This window comes from Coregonus lavaretus (genome assembly GCF_964263955.1).
Source record: "Coregonus lavaretus genome assembly, chromosome: 35".
Classification (NCBI taxonomy): domain Eukaryota; kingdom Metazoa; phylum Chordata; class Actinopteri; order Salmoniformes; family Salmonidae; genus Coregonus; species Coregonus lavaretus.
Window position 1 is genome coordinate 18799284 of NC_140022.1, and position 17733 is coordinate 18817016.

The window sequence follows — 17733 nt, forward strand, 5'->3', positions numbered from 1 at the left end:
CCAGCCAGAGCCTGGACTTGAACCCGATCGAACATCTCTGGAGAGACCTGAAAAGAGCTGTGCAGCGACGCTCCCCATCCAACCTGACAGAGCTTGAGAGGATCTGCAGAGAAGAATGGGAGAAACTCCCCAAATACAGGTGTGCCACGCTTGTAGGCTGTAATCGCTGCCAAAGGTCCTTCAACAAAGTACTGAGTAAAGGGTCTGAATACTTATGTAAATGTGATATTTCATTTTTTTTTATACATTTGCTAAAATGTCTAAACCTGTTTTTGCATTGTCATTATGGGGTATTGTGTGTTGATTGATGAGGAAAAACAATTTCATACATTTTAGAATAAGGCTGTAATGTTACAAAATGTGGTAAAAGTCAAGGGGTCTGAATACTTAATGAATGCACTGTATATAACAAGTAATGTGTCTTGTATTCCTCCGCAGTAGAAGAGAAAAGTGCTGTCCCCTAGCTCGAACATAGAAACAGTTTTGTTTTGTTTATTTTTTACTTATATATTGGATCATTGTGTGTTCATAGCAACCCACCTTCTAAATGCTTCTGTGGGAACTGCGAGTTTCCCACGTTGTACTGGATGCAACAATCCAGTCTAGCAATCAACTTACTCATGATGACCTTATATTCCCATTGAGATGAATGCTGTTCTGCCACATTGGACTGGAGTGGATGTTCAGTAGAGCAACACTCTCTGATTTGAGTGGCATTTTGAATGGATGGCTGCTCACTCATTGGTGCATTTTAATTAAACCGCACTGCTTTGCATTATAGCCCAAGATCAACTGTGTAATAATAAGTATTGGGTGCTTATATAGTCCTGTTTCACTTATGTACAAATGGGTAACCTGTACAGGTGTGAAATGAAAATGTTTTTCCATTTCACAACTCACGGTGACCCTGGAGCAATTAGGGTTAATTGCCTTGCTCAAGGGCAGAACAACAGATTTTACCTTGTCGTCGCGGATTTGATCCAGCAACCTTTTCGCTTACTGGGCCAATGCTCCTAACTGCCAGGCTACCTGCCGGCCCACTGTCACTGACAATGAGGTACCGTCACCCCTCACTCACTGGGTGAAATGTGTGTGTCTGTGTGTATGTGTATACAGTGAGGAAAAAAAAGTATTTGATCCCCTGCTGATTTTGTACGTTTGCCCACTGACAAAGACATGATCAGTCTATAATTTTAATGGTAGATTTATTTGAACAGTGAGAGAGAGAGAGTGACAGAATAACAACAACAAAAATCCAGAAAAACGCATGTCCAAAATGTTATAAATTGATTTGCATTTTAATGAGGGAAATAAGTATTTGACCCCTCTGCAAAACACTTAGTACTTGGTGGCAAAACCCTTGTTGGCAATCACAGAGGTCAGATGTTTCTTGTAGTTGGCCACCAGGTTTGCACACATCTCAGGTGGGATTTTGTCCCACTCCTCTTTGCAGATCTTCTCCAAGTCATTAAGGTTTCGAGCCTGACGTTTGGCAACTCGAACATTCAGCTCCCTCCACAGATTTTCTATGGGATTAAGGTCCTGAGACTGGCTAGTCCACTCCAGGACCTTAATGTGCTTCTTCTTGAGCCACTCCTTTGTTGCCTTGGCCGTGTGTTTTGGCTCATTGTCATGCTGGAATACCCATCCACGATCCATTTTCAATGCCCTGGCTGAGGGAAGGAGGTTCTCAACCAAGATTTGACGGTACATGGCCCCGTCCATTGTCCCTTTGATGTGGTGAAGTTGTCCTGTCCCCTTAGCAGAAAAACACCCCCAAAGCATAATGTTTCCACCTCCATGTTTGACGGTGGGGATGGTGTTCTTGGGGTCATAGGCAGCATTCCTCCTCCTCCAAACACGGCGAGTTGAGTTGATGCCAAAGAGTTCGATTTTGGTCTCATCTGACCACAACACTTTCACCCAGTTCTCCGCTGAATCATTCAGATGTTCATTGGCAAACTTCAGACGGGCCTGTATATGTGCTTTCTTGAGCAGGGGGACCTTGCGGGCGCTGCAGGATTTCAGTCCTTCACGACGTAGTGTGTTACCAATTGTTTTCTTGGTGACTATGGTCCCAGCTGCCTTGAGATCATTAACAAGATCCTCCCGTGTAGTTCTGGGCTGATTCCTCACCGTTCTCATGATCATTGGAACTCCACGAGGTGAGATCTTGCATGGAGCCCCAGGCCGAGGGAGATTGACAGTTCTTTTGTGTTTCTTCCATTTGCGAATAATCACACCCACTGTTGTCACCTTCTCACCAAGCTGCTTGGCAATGGTATTGTAGCCCATTCCAGCCTTGTATAGGTCTACAATCTTGTCCTTGACATCCTTGGAGAGCTCTTTGGTCTTGGCCATGGTGGAGAGTTTGGAATCTGATTGATTGCTGCTGTGGACAGGTATCTTTTATACAGGTAACAAACTGAGATTAGGAGCACTCCCTTTAAGAGTGTGCTCCTAATCTCAGCTCGTTACCTGTATAAAAGACACCTGGGAGCCAGAAATCTTTCTGATTGAGAGGGGGTCAAATACTTATTTCCCTCATTTAAAATGCAAATCAATTTATAACATTTTTGAAATGCATTTTTCTGGATTATTTTGTTGTTATTCTGTCTCTCACTGTTCAAATAAACCTACCATTAAAATGATAGACTGATCATTTCTTTGTCAGTGGGCAAACGTACAAAATCAGCAGGGGATCAAATACTTTTTTTCCCTCACTGTATGTTAGTTTACCTGCTAATGGACTAGATTGACATACTACCGTACTTCTAACATACAAAACGAATAGCAATATTGATTCATCAAATGGCACCAGACCACTGTGGTGTTTTGGAACTGGTCATGATTTACACAATGGCTTATTTGTGTTTGAATAACAAACAGCAGGGAATAACAAACAGCAGGGAAGGAGGATCTGACAAATGGAAATCCACAGTCATTGGCTGTTATTTTCAAATATTTGTGTAGGCTATGTTCAAGAGAAACCTAATATTCTTACATACGTGGAGAACACAAACAGTTTGTTTTATTTTGATTGAAATGATATTCAGGGAAAGCATGGTGTTCTTTAACTAATGTGTGGGTCACTCTAATAGAAAGGAAGCTCTTTTACATAGCCTTATCCCCCAATTTTGTTGGCCTGTAGTCCCCTGAACCTAATACACTTGTGATGCATACTATAAAGTGACATGACAATAATTTTTTAGTAAATAGCTCTTTTAAATACATGCAGATCCTATGTTGTTTATTTTACATTTAGCAGACGCTCTTATCCAGAGCGACTTACAGTTAGTGAGTGCATACATTATTTTTAAAAAAAATTCATACTGGCCCCCCGTGGGAATCGAACCCACAACCCTGGCGTTGCAAACGCCATGCTCTACCAACCGAGCTACATCCCTGCCGGCCATTCCCTCCCCTACCCTGGACCAATTGTGCGCCGCCCCATGGGTCTCCCGGTCGCGGCCGGCTATGACAGAGCCTGGATTCGAACCAGGATCTCTAGTGGCACAGCTACTAGTGGCACAGACCACTGCGCCACTCGGGAGACAAGTTTTTACTCTGAAGGTTACAACCATGTAGGACTAAGTTCTCTGAAAGTTCAATCAAATGCACCATATCCAAACATTTTGGGAATTGTAATGATTTTTAAATGTTTTCAACGATTTGTAATTTTTTCTGTATGTGGTAGATGTGTTTTTGTAGCATTCAGATTGTTAATGCTCGGTCTCTCAACCATGGAGCTACAGTGGCAGCGTCAAGTGACATTGAGCTGTATTGTAGGATTGAGCTCTCATTCAGTCCCCTCATCTCTCACTCATTCTGCCTGTGGGGTAATAGGAATATACTATAGCACTGGTGATAAAGCCCAGCCTGTTCTTTTCTCTGATTGGCTTATTCTCAATGTGACATATACAGTGGGGAGATCAAGTATTTGATACACTGCCGATTTTGCAGGTTTTCCTACTTACAAAGCATGTAGAGGTCAGCACTGCTGCTTGCATCGTTAAAAATCAAAGCCGCATGTAAACCAAAACAAGCCAACAAAAGCAGCAGGTAGAATCCACTAAGAATGCAAAGATCTGAAATGATTTTTTTTTACAAAAAGTAGTTGAGCATTCCTTTCAATTACAGTGCCACTGAATTTTGTCCTTAATACTGTGCTGATCATGTCTAAACGAGATTCTTCCTCAAAGATCCGGCTTGACTGTGTGCATTTATGCAGGTGAGATGTAAAGCTGAGTTACTCCTCTCCTCCCTATGTCGCACTGATACTGTCACTGGTGCACAGACAAAACCCAGAGTGAATACAGCCATGGGGGGAGAGAAAGAGAGAGAAAGCGAGCGAAAGTGGGTGGAGCATTGTGTAATCACTGCTGGATTTACAGTGGGGAGAACAAGTATTTGATACACTGCCGATTTTGCAGGTTTTCCTACTTACAAAGCATGTAGAGGTCTTAATTTCTTATCATAGGTACACTTCAACTGTGAGAGACGGAATCTAAAACAAAAATCCAGAAATTCACATTATATGATTTTTAAGTAATTCATTTGCATTTTATTGCATGACATAAGTATTTGATCACTTACCAACCAGTAAGAATTCCGGCTCTCACAGACCTGTTAGTTTTTCTTTAAGAAGCCCTCCTGTTCTCCACTCATTACCTGTATTAACTGCACCTGTTTGAACTCGTTACCTGTATAAAACACACCTGTCCACACACTCAATCAAACAGACTCCAACCTCTCCACAATGGCCAAGACCAGAGAGCTGTGTAAGAACATCAGGGATAAAATTGTAGACCTGCACAAGGCTGGGATGTGCTACAGGACAATAGGCAAGCAGCTTGGTGAGAAGGCAACAACTGTTGGCGCAATTATTAGAAAATGGAAGAAGTTCAAGATGACGGTCAATCACCCTCGGTCTGGGTTTCCATGCAAGATCTCACCTCGTGGGTGTTTGCCAATGACCATCTGGATGATCCAGAGGAGGAATGAGAGAAGGTAATGTGGTCTGAAGAGACAAAAATAGAGCTTTTTGGTCTAAACTCCACTCGCTGTGTTTGGAGGAAGAAGGATGAGTACAACCCCAAGAACACCATCCCAACCGTGAAGCATGGAGGTGGAAACATACTTGTTTGGGGATGCTTTTCTGCAAAGGGGACAGGACGACTGCACCGTATTGAGGGGAGGATGGATGGGGCCATGTATCGCGAGATCTTGGCCAACAACCTCCTTCCCTCAGTAAGAGCATTGAAGATGGGTCGTGGCTGGGTCTTCCAGCATGACAACGACCCGAAACACACAGCCAGGGCAACTAAGGAGTGGCTCCGTAAGAAGCATCTCAAGGTCCTAGAGTGGCCTAGCCAGTCTCCAGACCTGAACCCAATAGAACATCTTTGGAGGGAGCATAAAGTCCGTATTGCCCAGCGACAGCCCTGAAACCTGAAGGATCTGGAGAAGGTCTGTATGGAGGAGTGGGCCAAAATCCCTGCTGCAGTGTGTGCAAACCTGGTCAAGACCTACAGGAAACGTATGATCTCTGTAATTGCAAACAAAGGTTTCTGTACCAAATATTAAGTTCTGCTTTTCTGATGTATCAAATACTTATGTCATGCAATAAAATGCAAATTAATAACTTAAAAATCATACAATGTGATTTTCTGGATTTTTGTTTTAGATTCCGTCTCTCACAGTTGAAGTGTACCTATGATAAATATTTGACCTCTACATGCTTTGTAAGTAGGAAAACCTGCAAAATCGGCAGTGTATCAAATACTTGTTCTCCCCACTGTAAATCCAGCAGTGATTACACAATGCTCCACCCACTTTCGCTCGCTTTCTCTCTCTTTCTCTCCCCCCATGGCTGTATTCACTCTGGGTTTTGTCTGTGCACCAGTGACAGTATCAGTGCGACATAGGGAGGAGAGGAGTAACTCAGCCACACATCTCACCTGCATAAATGCACACAGTCAAGCCGGATATTTGAGGAAGAATCTCGTTTAGACATGATCAGCACAGTATTAAGGACAAAATTCTGTGGCACTGTAATTGAAAGGAATGCTCATCTACTTTTTGTAAAAAAAAATCCTTTCAGATCTTTGCATTCTTAGTGGATTCTACCTGCTGCTTTTGTTGGCTTGTTTTGGTTTACATGCGGCTTTGATTTTTAACGATGCAAGCAGCAGTGCTGAGTACAGGCTAGCTCTGAGCTGCTCCGAGTTGACCTCTGTGCGCTTGCTCTGTCAGTTCTCCATGTAGGCATCACATCAGCTGTTCTCTGAGAAAACGGGGGGGAATTTCCCTTTTATTACCCGCCCACCATGCCATCCAGGGAGTCGTACATAGTCAGGGAGGGGAAGAAGTCTCTGGTACACAAGGCTAAGAAGGAGGGGGTGCAGCATGACATTCTGGCCACAGCACTGGGTGTGAGGATGGTGTCAGGGACCCAGAAGCCCCCTGCCACCTTCTGGCAACCTCTCAAACTGTTTGCCTATTCACAGCTCACCTCGCTGGTCCGTCGAGCCACCCTGAAGGAGAACGACCACGCGACCAAGTATGAGAAAGTCCACAATTTCAAGGTAAGACCTGACTCTGCCTGCTCAGCGCTTCTTACTTTTCCTTATCTGCTGTCCCCTTTTCACTGCCTTTATGATGGTTATGTAACATTTGAAGTTGTTTGATTGGCGTATTTTACGTTTTTTTGGAATGTGCAGAGGGTGAGAAAATTGGCTGTTTGTAAAAACAAAATAGATTCTCTCTGATGGGCTTCCGACTAGTGAGCAGCATTTTGAGTAGTCATATGATGGAGAAGGGGGGATTGCAGTAGTCCTCAGCAACTGATAGTGTAGTCTGACTGGCTACCGGACCTGTCGTGGGTAGCTCATATAAACGGGGAGAGGGCGAGGTAGCAAAGCTTCCTGACAGAACACAACACAGCCCTTATGCCCATTCTGCCCAGCCAGACGCTTGGGGACTCAGCCTCATCTTGCTAACCACGCGTCTTACCAGTCAAACACAACCACCATCTTCTCCTAAAATACTCTCAGCCAACAGCCAGTTATTTCACTAGAGCATGAGACGTAAAGTGAAAATCTGAAATATTGCGTATCCGTTGTTTCATAAATGCAATAAATATAATGGATTAATATGTTTTATTCATAAAAGCACAAAAAAGTGTCATTTAAAAAGGTATAGCCATTTAATAATCATTATTTTTGTTTTGTAAGATACTTATTTTTAAACCAAGACGGCAATAACACCAGTCATTAGGTTCTCATTTGTTGTTTGTCTTGGGCTTACATAGTCTCTGTAATTTGCACAAGATGCCTATCCTCCACTTTCCCATTCCCCAAATAATCTAAAACAACAGGGGGTCTGATGATTTTTTTGGGTAATCATATATCTCGTCGAAATCTTATGAGTCCACAATGCTTTTCACTGGAGATAAATGTTGAGCATTTCTGATGGGTCTAGCCATTACCTGGCAGAACTAGGCATTTGTTTGATGTCCCTTTTTAGATATCAGTGATAATCCTGGCATTGTGTCAACCATGGTACACACACAAACAAACAAACAAACAAACAAACAAACACACACACACACACACATACACACACACACACCACCTCCACTCTCCAACCCCAATTAAGGCCTGCCAGTCTGCTTTCTAGCGCTGGTTCTCTCTCACAGGGATAATTCCCCAATTGGCTCCTTCAGTGTGCACAGGCTGTGGAGAGCCAGGGGAAAGTCTGTCCATCTATCCTTCCATCCAGTAAAAAGGTGACCATGTTGTCCATCCTCTCTTCCTCTCCCCTGCAGGTGCACACCTTCCGGGGACCCCACTGGTGTGAATATTGTGCCAACTTCATGTGGGGCCTCATCGCTCAGGGAGTTAAATGTGCAGGTAAAGGGAGGGTGGGAAGCAAACTGTGATCTCTGCTTTGTGTTTTGTCTTTTTACACACAGCTAGTTTGAACCCGGTTTCGAGGAGACATCATATCCAGCACCATACCAGTGTCTACAGGGCGTGCGTAAATTCACTCTGGTAATCTACCAAGAGTTCAGAGCACTCTGGTTTGAGCGTGTCCGAGCGTAGAATAATTGATGAATTTACGAATTCCTGTTGATATGACAGGTGCCGGTAAACATTGGCTAAAAAAACGAATTGAAATGTTGTCAGTAAGTTACAATCACTAACCCTCTTGATAACATAAAAATAGTCTAACCAGCTCTGCAAAAGTGAATAAAATGGTCAGTGAACTGTTCTCACATTTAATTTGTCTTTAAAGTAGCTAGCAAAGCTAGTCAATGTTAGCTTGGGTGCTTGACTGCTGTTATTTTTTTATTTCAAATGCACCCTGTATAATGCAACATCAAATACACATTATACACAGTGTTTGCGTACACACACAGAGTCATGGGAAGCACAAATAAAACATTACAAATCACTCAGAAAAACAGTTACATGCCTAAACCCAAACGGCACCAGAACATCAAAATGAAATGTATTTTGAATTTTGTTCTAGCAATACGGTGCATTAAAACTAAAAGCAGATTTACCTAGCTCGGTGGAGACCCTAGGAACCTTGAGTTAACCAATCCTGTGAACGGGTTAGGCAACTTAGGTGTCAATACTTAAACAGCAAAATTAGATAAGACGGAAGTTTATGAATTAGGGCCTTGTAAACAAAAAGGGAGTAATGGGGAGATTTACGGGTCTTTAGCGAAGTCCAGCCAACCTTTTGATACAGGATGCAGTGATGAGTATCAAAACTAAGGGCACTATGGTAGATGGCATCCAAAGGTTTAAGAGTAGTAGCAGCTGCACTTTGATGAATAATATCACCATAATCAAGAACAGATTAAAAGGTTGACTGAATAATCTGCTTCCTACTTCTTAGAGAAAGGCAAGATCTGTTTGTCGAAAAAGCCAACTTTTTAAATCGTAGCTTCTTAACCAGCTCATCTATATGTAAAAAAAAAAAAACGTCAAATCCATATCAATCCAAATGCCTAAGTATTTATATGCAGGAACATGTTCAATTGGAGAACCATATTTTACCTGTATTAAGCACAGGTTTTAAATCGGCAAGGGATTCCTGCATAGCTATAAAATCTCACTGTAGTTTTTGACACAGCCAGATCAACAGTTGGGGCAATAGCATACATAGTATCATCCACATATAGATGAAGTTTACAATTTTTTACAGATTAACCAATGGTGTTTATATATAAATTGTGTAGAGAACAGGTCCCAAAATCGACCCCTGTGGTACACCTTTATATACTTCAAGAAATGCACTTAACCCTATCAATCACGATGGCCTGAGTTCTGTCACTAAGATGAGCATGAAACCATGAACAGAGCTCAGGCCTATCGAGGACAACTTATTCAAAAGCTTTGACAGGTCCACAAACAAAGCAGCACATTTCATTTTAGTGTGTAACGCATTGACAAGATAATTAACAACTATAGTGGTTGCTGTAATAGTGTTATGCCCAGGCCTAAACCCTGATTGGTTTACATTCAAAATTAATTTATCAGATAAAAAAGAACAAAGTTGTACTTTTACCAATGATTCAAGAATCTTAGCTAGACAAGGAAGCCTTGAAATAGGGTGATAATTATTAAGATCACTACTATCCCTGCCCTTATGGAGTGGCAGCACAATAACTGATTTCCATACTTTTGGAATATTTCCTGATAACAATGTTAAATAAAAAATGTGTGTTATTGAGCCAACAATGATGGGCGCTGCACACTTAAGCAGACCAGGATCCAATTGGTCGGCCCATGTGGATTTCTTGTCTATTGCTTGCAAAGCATCCAGTACTTATTTTTCTGTAAATACCCTAAAAGAAAAGCTTTGACTATAATTTCTCTGATCAATCAGCAAGTGTCCCCTATCAGCATCCAGCCCAATGTCATTGTGAATAGGTTTTGAGGTCAGAACAATCGGATCACTCCTCTGCCAGAGTGTCCAGTGTGCATTCTGAACGCTGCGAATGCAAAACGCTCTGAATTTACAAACAGATAATCTGACAACGCCCTGTATTTACTAACGGCCCAGAGCGCACACTGACACTCCAGAGTGAATTGACAAATGCACCCTACATATGGGAAAACGGTGCGTTTCTATGATCTCTGGTTATAAAGATAAGAAGAAATGTCCTAAAAGTAAAGAAAAGTGATTTTTAAAACCTGCAACGAGTTTCCAGCCATAGGGAGGGTATTTTCTTGCTCCCAACGTCACCGCAAATCTGTGTGAGAAAATCACTGTTTTTACTTTTGATGTGATCGGGTAAAACATTTAAAACTTTATATATTTTAATACAAAACGTAGAAATGTGCCATTTTCACATATACACTGGTATGGTTCTGGAGATAATGAATGAGGTTGAAAAGTGGTTGAATTGACCTTTAAATGCAGTAATAGCCTGTTGAATTCTTAAAGGGGAACTGCACCCGCTGATTTGGCCTCATTTTTTAGCTTGCTCCTCAAGAAATTCTGGCGGCCATGACAGAAGCCAAACGTGTGTTGGCTTGGGGATGTGGTTTGATGTGGGTGTTTCTTGGGTGTGTCCTTGCCACCACCAAGACACACCCATCTGTCAGAACCTTGCCCGCAGCTGGGAAAATAAACCCTTTGAAATGTTATGCACATGCTTGTGAATTGTTGTCTTTTTGAAGGGTATAGAACAAGCTGGCCCGCACACTGTTAAAGCTCCCAATTCACCGCTTTATAGACAACATTTCGATCCGAAACGGATCTTCGTCAAGTCAAACAAACAAACTGAGTGCTCACATCCCAAAATATACACATTTCACCTCACATGACCATTGCGAACATGACGCGTGGTGGGTGCAAAAACAATTGTTGTATCTATAATAATTTAAGAACAATGAGGGTAGTAGTTCCAGAAAATAATATATATTTATAAAATGACCAAGTAGGTGACCTGGAAGGCAAGACAAATCAAAGTGACATATTCATGTAAGAAATGGTCTGATATCAAACTCTTGGTTCAGACCTCTAGGATACAAGGTACACAAACGGTGAATCCAATACAATTCTCTTCTCAATAATAGATTATCATTATTGAAGGGTTTCATGGCTTAGATGAGAAGCTGCTCGCATAGCATTCTAGCTTCCGAACTACTGTGATATTTAAGGTACTTTGGAGGTATGTGGCGAGAATGTAGCATCGCCAAATCCAAATTAAGTGTAGCTAATGTAAACAGAAAAGTTGAATATCGGGAGATGAGCCTAAGGGACTGATCTGGCTTCAGATTCCCAAACCACTTCCATAGGTAGCTGGGGACACTTCTACACCACACCCCTCTCTGAGGGGAATTGTGTAAAGAGTGTCTCTCTGAAGCCTTGCATTAAATGCCATAATACCTAAATGCATTTTATTGTACACTTGTGAATGCATTATTCAAGTGTGCAATAGTTTAGATGAGAAACATTGACTAACTAGCCTACTTTTGTTTGTCTATATATGCTGAACGAAAATATAAAGGCAACAATTTAAAAGATTTTACGGAGTTACAGTTCATATAAGGAAATCAATCAATTGAAAAAAATGCATTAGGTCCTAATCTATGGATTTCACATGATTGGGAATAAAGATATGCATATGTTGGTCACAGATACCTTAAAGAAAGTAGGGGCGTGGATCGGAAAACCAGTCAGTATCTGTTGTGACCACCATTTTGCCTCATGCAGCGCGACACATCTCCTTCACCTAGAGTTGATCAGGCTGTTGATTGTGACCCTTGGAATGTTGTCCCACTCCTCTTCAATGGCTGTGCGAAGTTGCTAGATATTGGCGGGAACTGGAACACGCTGTCGTGCTCGTCGATTCAGAGCATCCCAAACATGCTCAATGGGTGACATGTCTGGTGAGAATGCAGGACATGGAAGAACTGTGACATTTTCAGCTTCCAGGAATTGTGTACAGATCCTTGCGACATGGGGCCGTGCATTATCATGCTGAAACATGAGGTGATGGCGGCGGATGAATGGTACGACAATGGGCCTCAGGATCTCGTCACTGTATCACTGTGAATTCAAATTGCCATCGATAAAATGCAATTGTGTTCGTTGTCTGTAGCTTATGCCTGCCCATACCATCACCCCACCGCCACCATGGGGCACTCTGTTCACAACATTGACATCAGCAAACCGCTCGCCCACACAACGCCATACACGCTGTCTGCAATCTGCCCAGTACAGTTGAAACCGGGATTCATCTGTGTAAAGTACACTTCTCCAGCGTGCCAGTGGCCATCGAAGGTGAGCATTTGCCCACTGAAGTCGGTTACGACGCCGAACTGCAGTCAGGTTAAGACCCTGGTGAGGACGACGAACACGCAAATGAGCTTCCCTGATATGCTTTCTGACAGTTTGTGCAGAAATTATTTGGTTGTGCAAACCCACAGTTTCATCAGCTGTCCGGGTGGCTGGTCTCTGACGAGTGAATGTTAGTGATGGAGTGATGAATCACGCTTCACCATCTGACAGTCCGACGGACAAATCTGGGTTTGGCGGATGCCAGGAGAACGCTACCTGCCCCAATGCATAGTGTCAACTATAACGTTTGGTGGAGGAGGAATAATGGTCTGGGGCTGTTTTTCATGGTTCGGGCTAGGCCCCTTAGTTCCAGTGAAGGGAAATCTTAACGCTACAGCATACAATTACGTTCTAGACGATTCTGTGCTTCCAACTTTTGGTAACTGTTTGGGGAAGTGCCTTTCCTGTTTTAGCATGACAATGCCCCCGTGCACAAAGCAAGGTCCATACAGAAATGGTTTGTCAATCTGTGTGGAAGAACTTGACTGGCCTGCACAGAGCCCTGACCTCAACCCCATTGAACAACTTTTGGGATGAATTGAAACGCGAGCCAGGTCTAATCGCCCAGCATCAACAGTAAACAACAGTAATTGTGTGATGGCGGGGATACAGGGCTGTGTTCCAAACAAATAACAACAAGTGTGCATGCTTCAGTTCCTCAATTGTCAACGCTAGAAAAAATAAAATAAAATAAACACCTTATAGTTAAACTCTTTCCTTTTAGTAATACAAGTGCATTGAAATTAATTAGAAAGTGTACACAGTTTTGAGACACCAGTTAGACCTCTCACTCAAACCCTTGTAATAATTTTTTATCTTGCACCTACTCCAAAATGTCAATGAATATTATTATGTTACTAAATGTATCTAGTATTTTTTCAGATTTCGTTATTGACGAATGCTGTGAAAAGTACAGTAAATGTAAAATGCACATAAAATCACGTGTAGTGTTTGGATTCTTGAATCAGGTGAACTGTAGTGTCCTCACCTTTTCTGTCTGATAATTTTCCCATAATCACCAGTGTTCTCTTTCCAGTGCTACAATGGTCATGCATATGCTTTTTATAGTTCTTCTGTTAGAAACGTATTTATTTGGCCCTATCCATATAGGCCAATTTCCACAAGTGTAAGTTAAGTTGTAGTTAAAAATGTATTGGGCTGTAGGCTAGGGTTATCTGACAAATGGGCAACCTATTTGAAAACAATAGCCTACCTGTGTTGATTTCAACCATAGGCATATACTGTAGAGCACTAGGTCTGGGGAGGATGTCTAATTTCTCTTGGACATCCCCCCCAAAAAAAATCCCAGGGAGGGTCCTCTTCAGACAGACAACACTCCCAACAAATCACCAGTTTGGTTAGGCGGGGCTTAAAATGCAAGCAGGCTGTGGCAGTGACATCACCGGTGAAGACCATCTAATTTCTGACTCCGGAACTTCTACAGACGTGTAAGCTGGAGCATTGGCACATTGTGGGAGGCAACCCGTCTGTCTAGAGACACTCATTTCAAGGGGTAATAGGAACAACACCAAAGCTTGTGTCAAATTAAATGAAAAAAGTTTGTCATATAAACATTTGTGGCATTTTAGGGTCTCTAGGTCAAATGGTGGTCATTAGTTATTTGCCTATTAGCCTTTTCACCCTTGCCCTTAAGATGCCAAATCATATCAGAGCATCATTTTACCACTAACCTTGCACCGAGAAAGAAGCTGACATCACAGGATTTCAGACTGGCGTCTGTGGGAGCATGTGTGTCCTGTGTTCTTTATCGGCCAACACAAATACAACTCCGATAATAGTCATTTTTCTCAAAGTTGGCAGGATGTGAAGTGCGTTCACTAATGCCAGTACATTGGCACTGGCATAAGTGGCTGTAACAACCTAAGCATTATGAAACTTAAATTATATCAAATAGGCCTAACGTAGCAAGTTGGCAATAAATGTTTATGTTCGACACTCTCCCATTGCCCTCCATACAACAACAAAAATCGACCACTGCTTAACTCTTTATTTTCGCTAGGACATAATCAGGGGCGGAGGCAGATCTCACTTTTTCTATTCCTCTCTTAAGAGTGCTCAAGCTGACACCAGCGGCCTTGGCAGCCCAACAGGAATTGACATCATGCTGTAGTTTAATGCCACTTTAAGGGCAAATTGATCAGAGATCATCACAGCAGACCTTAAGAAATGATGTGCATGAATGAGTGGATTCTTACCCTTGTACTTTTTCTTGATTTGAAGTATTTGTCTCTAACTAATGTGTAATTGCTTGCTGCTCTTGTAATATAGGGCTCCCTTGCAAAAGAGGCTGGTCTCAATGGGGGACCCCCTGCCTAAATAAAGGTTAAATTAAAAATTAAAAATTCATCTCCAATTGGAAAAGCAATCAGATTGGCATAACATTGAGGACAGTCTGTAGGCATTGTAACAGAAGAAGAGTTTTTAGTTCTGCTCCACTAAAAAAACTGTAACGGTGCCGGAGAAGATGGCTGCAGTTTTACAGCCCTCTAACCAATTGTACTATTATGTGTGTTTTTCCGCGTTATTTGTAATTTATTCTGTACACAATGTTTCTGCCATCGTCTCTTATAACCAAAAGGAACTTCTGGATATCAGGAAGGATATCCTACAGACACCCGACAAGGCCCAAATTCCAGTCATTCGCATGAGAAAGAGACAGAGATATCGTGGACGTAGGTCGGGGTGCCTTGTAAGGATCCGACGGCGAGCGAGTAAACTGCCTCTTCCATCAATCCTATTAGCCAATGTTCAATCATTTGAAAATAAATTTGATGACCTAAGATTACGGTTATCCTACCAACGGGAGATTAAAAACTGTAATATATTATGTTTCACCGAGTCGTGGCTGAACGACGACATGGACAACATACAGCTAGCGGGCTATACGATACATCGGCAGGATAGAACGGCTGACTACGGTAAGACAAGGGGTGGCGGTGTATATTTGTAAACAACCGCTGGTGCACCAAATCAAATACTAAGGAAGTCTCGAGGTTTTGCTCGCCTGAGGTAGAGTATAGTAGACCACACTATTTACCAAGAGAGTTTTCATCTATATCTTTAATAGCTGTCTATTTACCACCACAAACCAATGCTGGCATTAAGACTGCACTGAATGAGCTGTATAAGGCCATAAGTGAACAGGAAAACGCTCATCCAGAGGCAGTACTCCTAGTGGCCGGGAACTTTAATGCAGGGAAACTTAAATCAGTTCTTCCTAATTTCTACCAGCATGTTAAAAGTGCAACCAGAGGAAAAAAAACTCTAGACCACCTTTATTCCACACACAGAGACGCATACAAAGCTCTCCCTCACCCTCCATTTGGCAAATCTGACCATAACTCTATCCTCCTGATTCCTGCTTATAAGCAAAAACTAAAGCAGGAAGCACCAGTGACTCGGTTATTAAAAAAGTGGTCAGATGACGCAGATGCTAAGCTACAGGACTGTTTTGCTAGCACAGACAGGAACATGTTCCGGGATTCTTCAGATAGCATTGAGGAGTACACCACATCAGTCACTGGCTTCATCAATAAGTGCATCGATGACGTCGTCCCCACAGTGACCGTACGTACATACCCCAACCAGAAGCCATGGATTACAGGCAATATCCGCACTGAGCTAAAGGGTAGAGCTGCCGCTTTCAAGGAGCGGGATTCTAACCCGGACACTTATAAGAAATCCCGTTATGCCCTCCGACGAACCATCAAACAGGCAAAGAGTCAGTACAGGACTAAGATTGAATCGTACTACACCGGCTCTGACGCTCGTCGGATGTGGCAGGGCCCAGTGACACAAGACTTCCAGACGAGCTAAACCACTTCTATGCTCGCTTCGAGGCAAGCAACACTGAAGCATGCATGAGAGCACCAGCTGTTCCAGATGACTATGTGATCACGCTCTCCGTAGCCAATGTGAGTAAGACTTTTAAGCAGGTCAACATTCACAAGGCCGCAGGGCCAGACGGATTACCAGGACGTGTACTCAGAGCATGTGCTGACCAACTGGCAAGTGTCTTCACTGACATTTTCAACATGTCCCTGACTGAGTCTGTAATACCAACATGTTTCAAGCAGACCACCATAGTCCCGTGCCCAAGGACACTAAGATAACCTGCCTAAATGACTACCGACCCGTAGCACTGACGTCTGTAGCCATGAAGTGCTTTGAAAGTCTGGTCATGGCTCACATCAACACCATTATCCCAGAAACCCTAGACCCACTCCAATTTGAATACAGCCCCAACAGATCCACAGATGATGCAATCTCTATTACACTCCACACTGCCCTTTCCCACCTGGACAAGAGGAACACCTACGTGAGAATGCGATTCATTGACTACAGCTCAGCATTCAACACCATAGTGCCCTCAAAGCTCATCACTAAGCTAAGGATCCTGGGACTAAACACCTCCCTCTGCAACTGGATCCTGGACTTCCTGACGGGCCGCCCCCCGGGTGGTAACGGTAGGTAACAACACATCTGCCACACTGATCCTCAACACGGGGGCCCCTCAGGGGTGCGTGCTCAGTCCCCTCCTGTACTCCCTGTTCACCTATGACTGCATGGCCAGGCACAATTCCAAAACTATCATTAAGTTTGCTGACGACACAACAGTGGTAGGCCTGATCACAGACAACGATGAGACAGCCTATAGGGAGGAGGTCCGAGACCTGGCCGTGTGGTGCCAGGATAACAACCTCTCCCTCAACGTGACAAAGGAGATGATTGTGAACTACAGGAAAAAAAAGAGGACTGAGCACGCCCCCATTCTCATCGACGGGGCTGTAGTGGAACAGGTTGAGAGCTTCAAGTTCATTGGTGTCCACATCACCAACAAACTATCATGGTCCAAACACACCAAGACAGTCGTGAAGAGGGCACGACGAAGCCTATTTCCCCCCAGGAGACTGAAAAGATTTGGCATGGGTCCTCAGATCCTCCAAATATTATACAGCTGCACCATCGAGAGCATCCTGACTGGTTGCATCACCGCCTGGTATGGCAACTGCTCGGCCTCCGACCGCAAGGCACTACAGAGGGTAGTGCGTACAGCCCAGTACATCACTGGGGCCAAGCTTCCTGCCATCCAGGACCTCTATACCAGTCGGTGTCAGAGGAAGGCCCTCAAAATTGTCAAAGACTCCAGCCACCCTAGTCATATACTGTTCTCTCTGCTACCACACGGCCAGCGGTACCGGAGTGCCAGGTCTAGGTCCAAAAGACTTCTCAACAGCTAATCATGGCTACCTGAACTATTTGTACTGCCCCCCCACCCCCACCCCATCTTTTTACGCTGCCGCTACTCTGTTAATTATTTATGCATAGTCACTTTAACTCTACCCA

The 17733-nt window shown here is 43.2% G+C and overlaps 1 protein-coding gene across 1 annotated transcript in view; it reads left to right on the top strand.

Annotated features, from left to right (window-relative positions):
• The window catches only part of LOC311109847 (N-chimaerin-like), a 57527-nt gene that overhangs the window by 30677 nt on the left and 9117 nt on the right, over nt 1–17733 (top strand). The window contains exons 8-9 of the mRNA XM_084152852.1: nt 6510–6587; nt 7829–7913. Of these exons, the coding sequence (XP_084008978.1) occupies nt 6510–6587; nt 7829–7913 (163 nt within the window). The remainder of the gene's footprint in view (nt 1–6509; nt 6588–7828; nt 7914–17733) is intronic.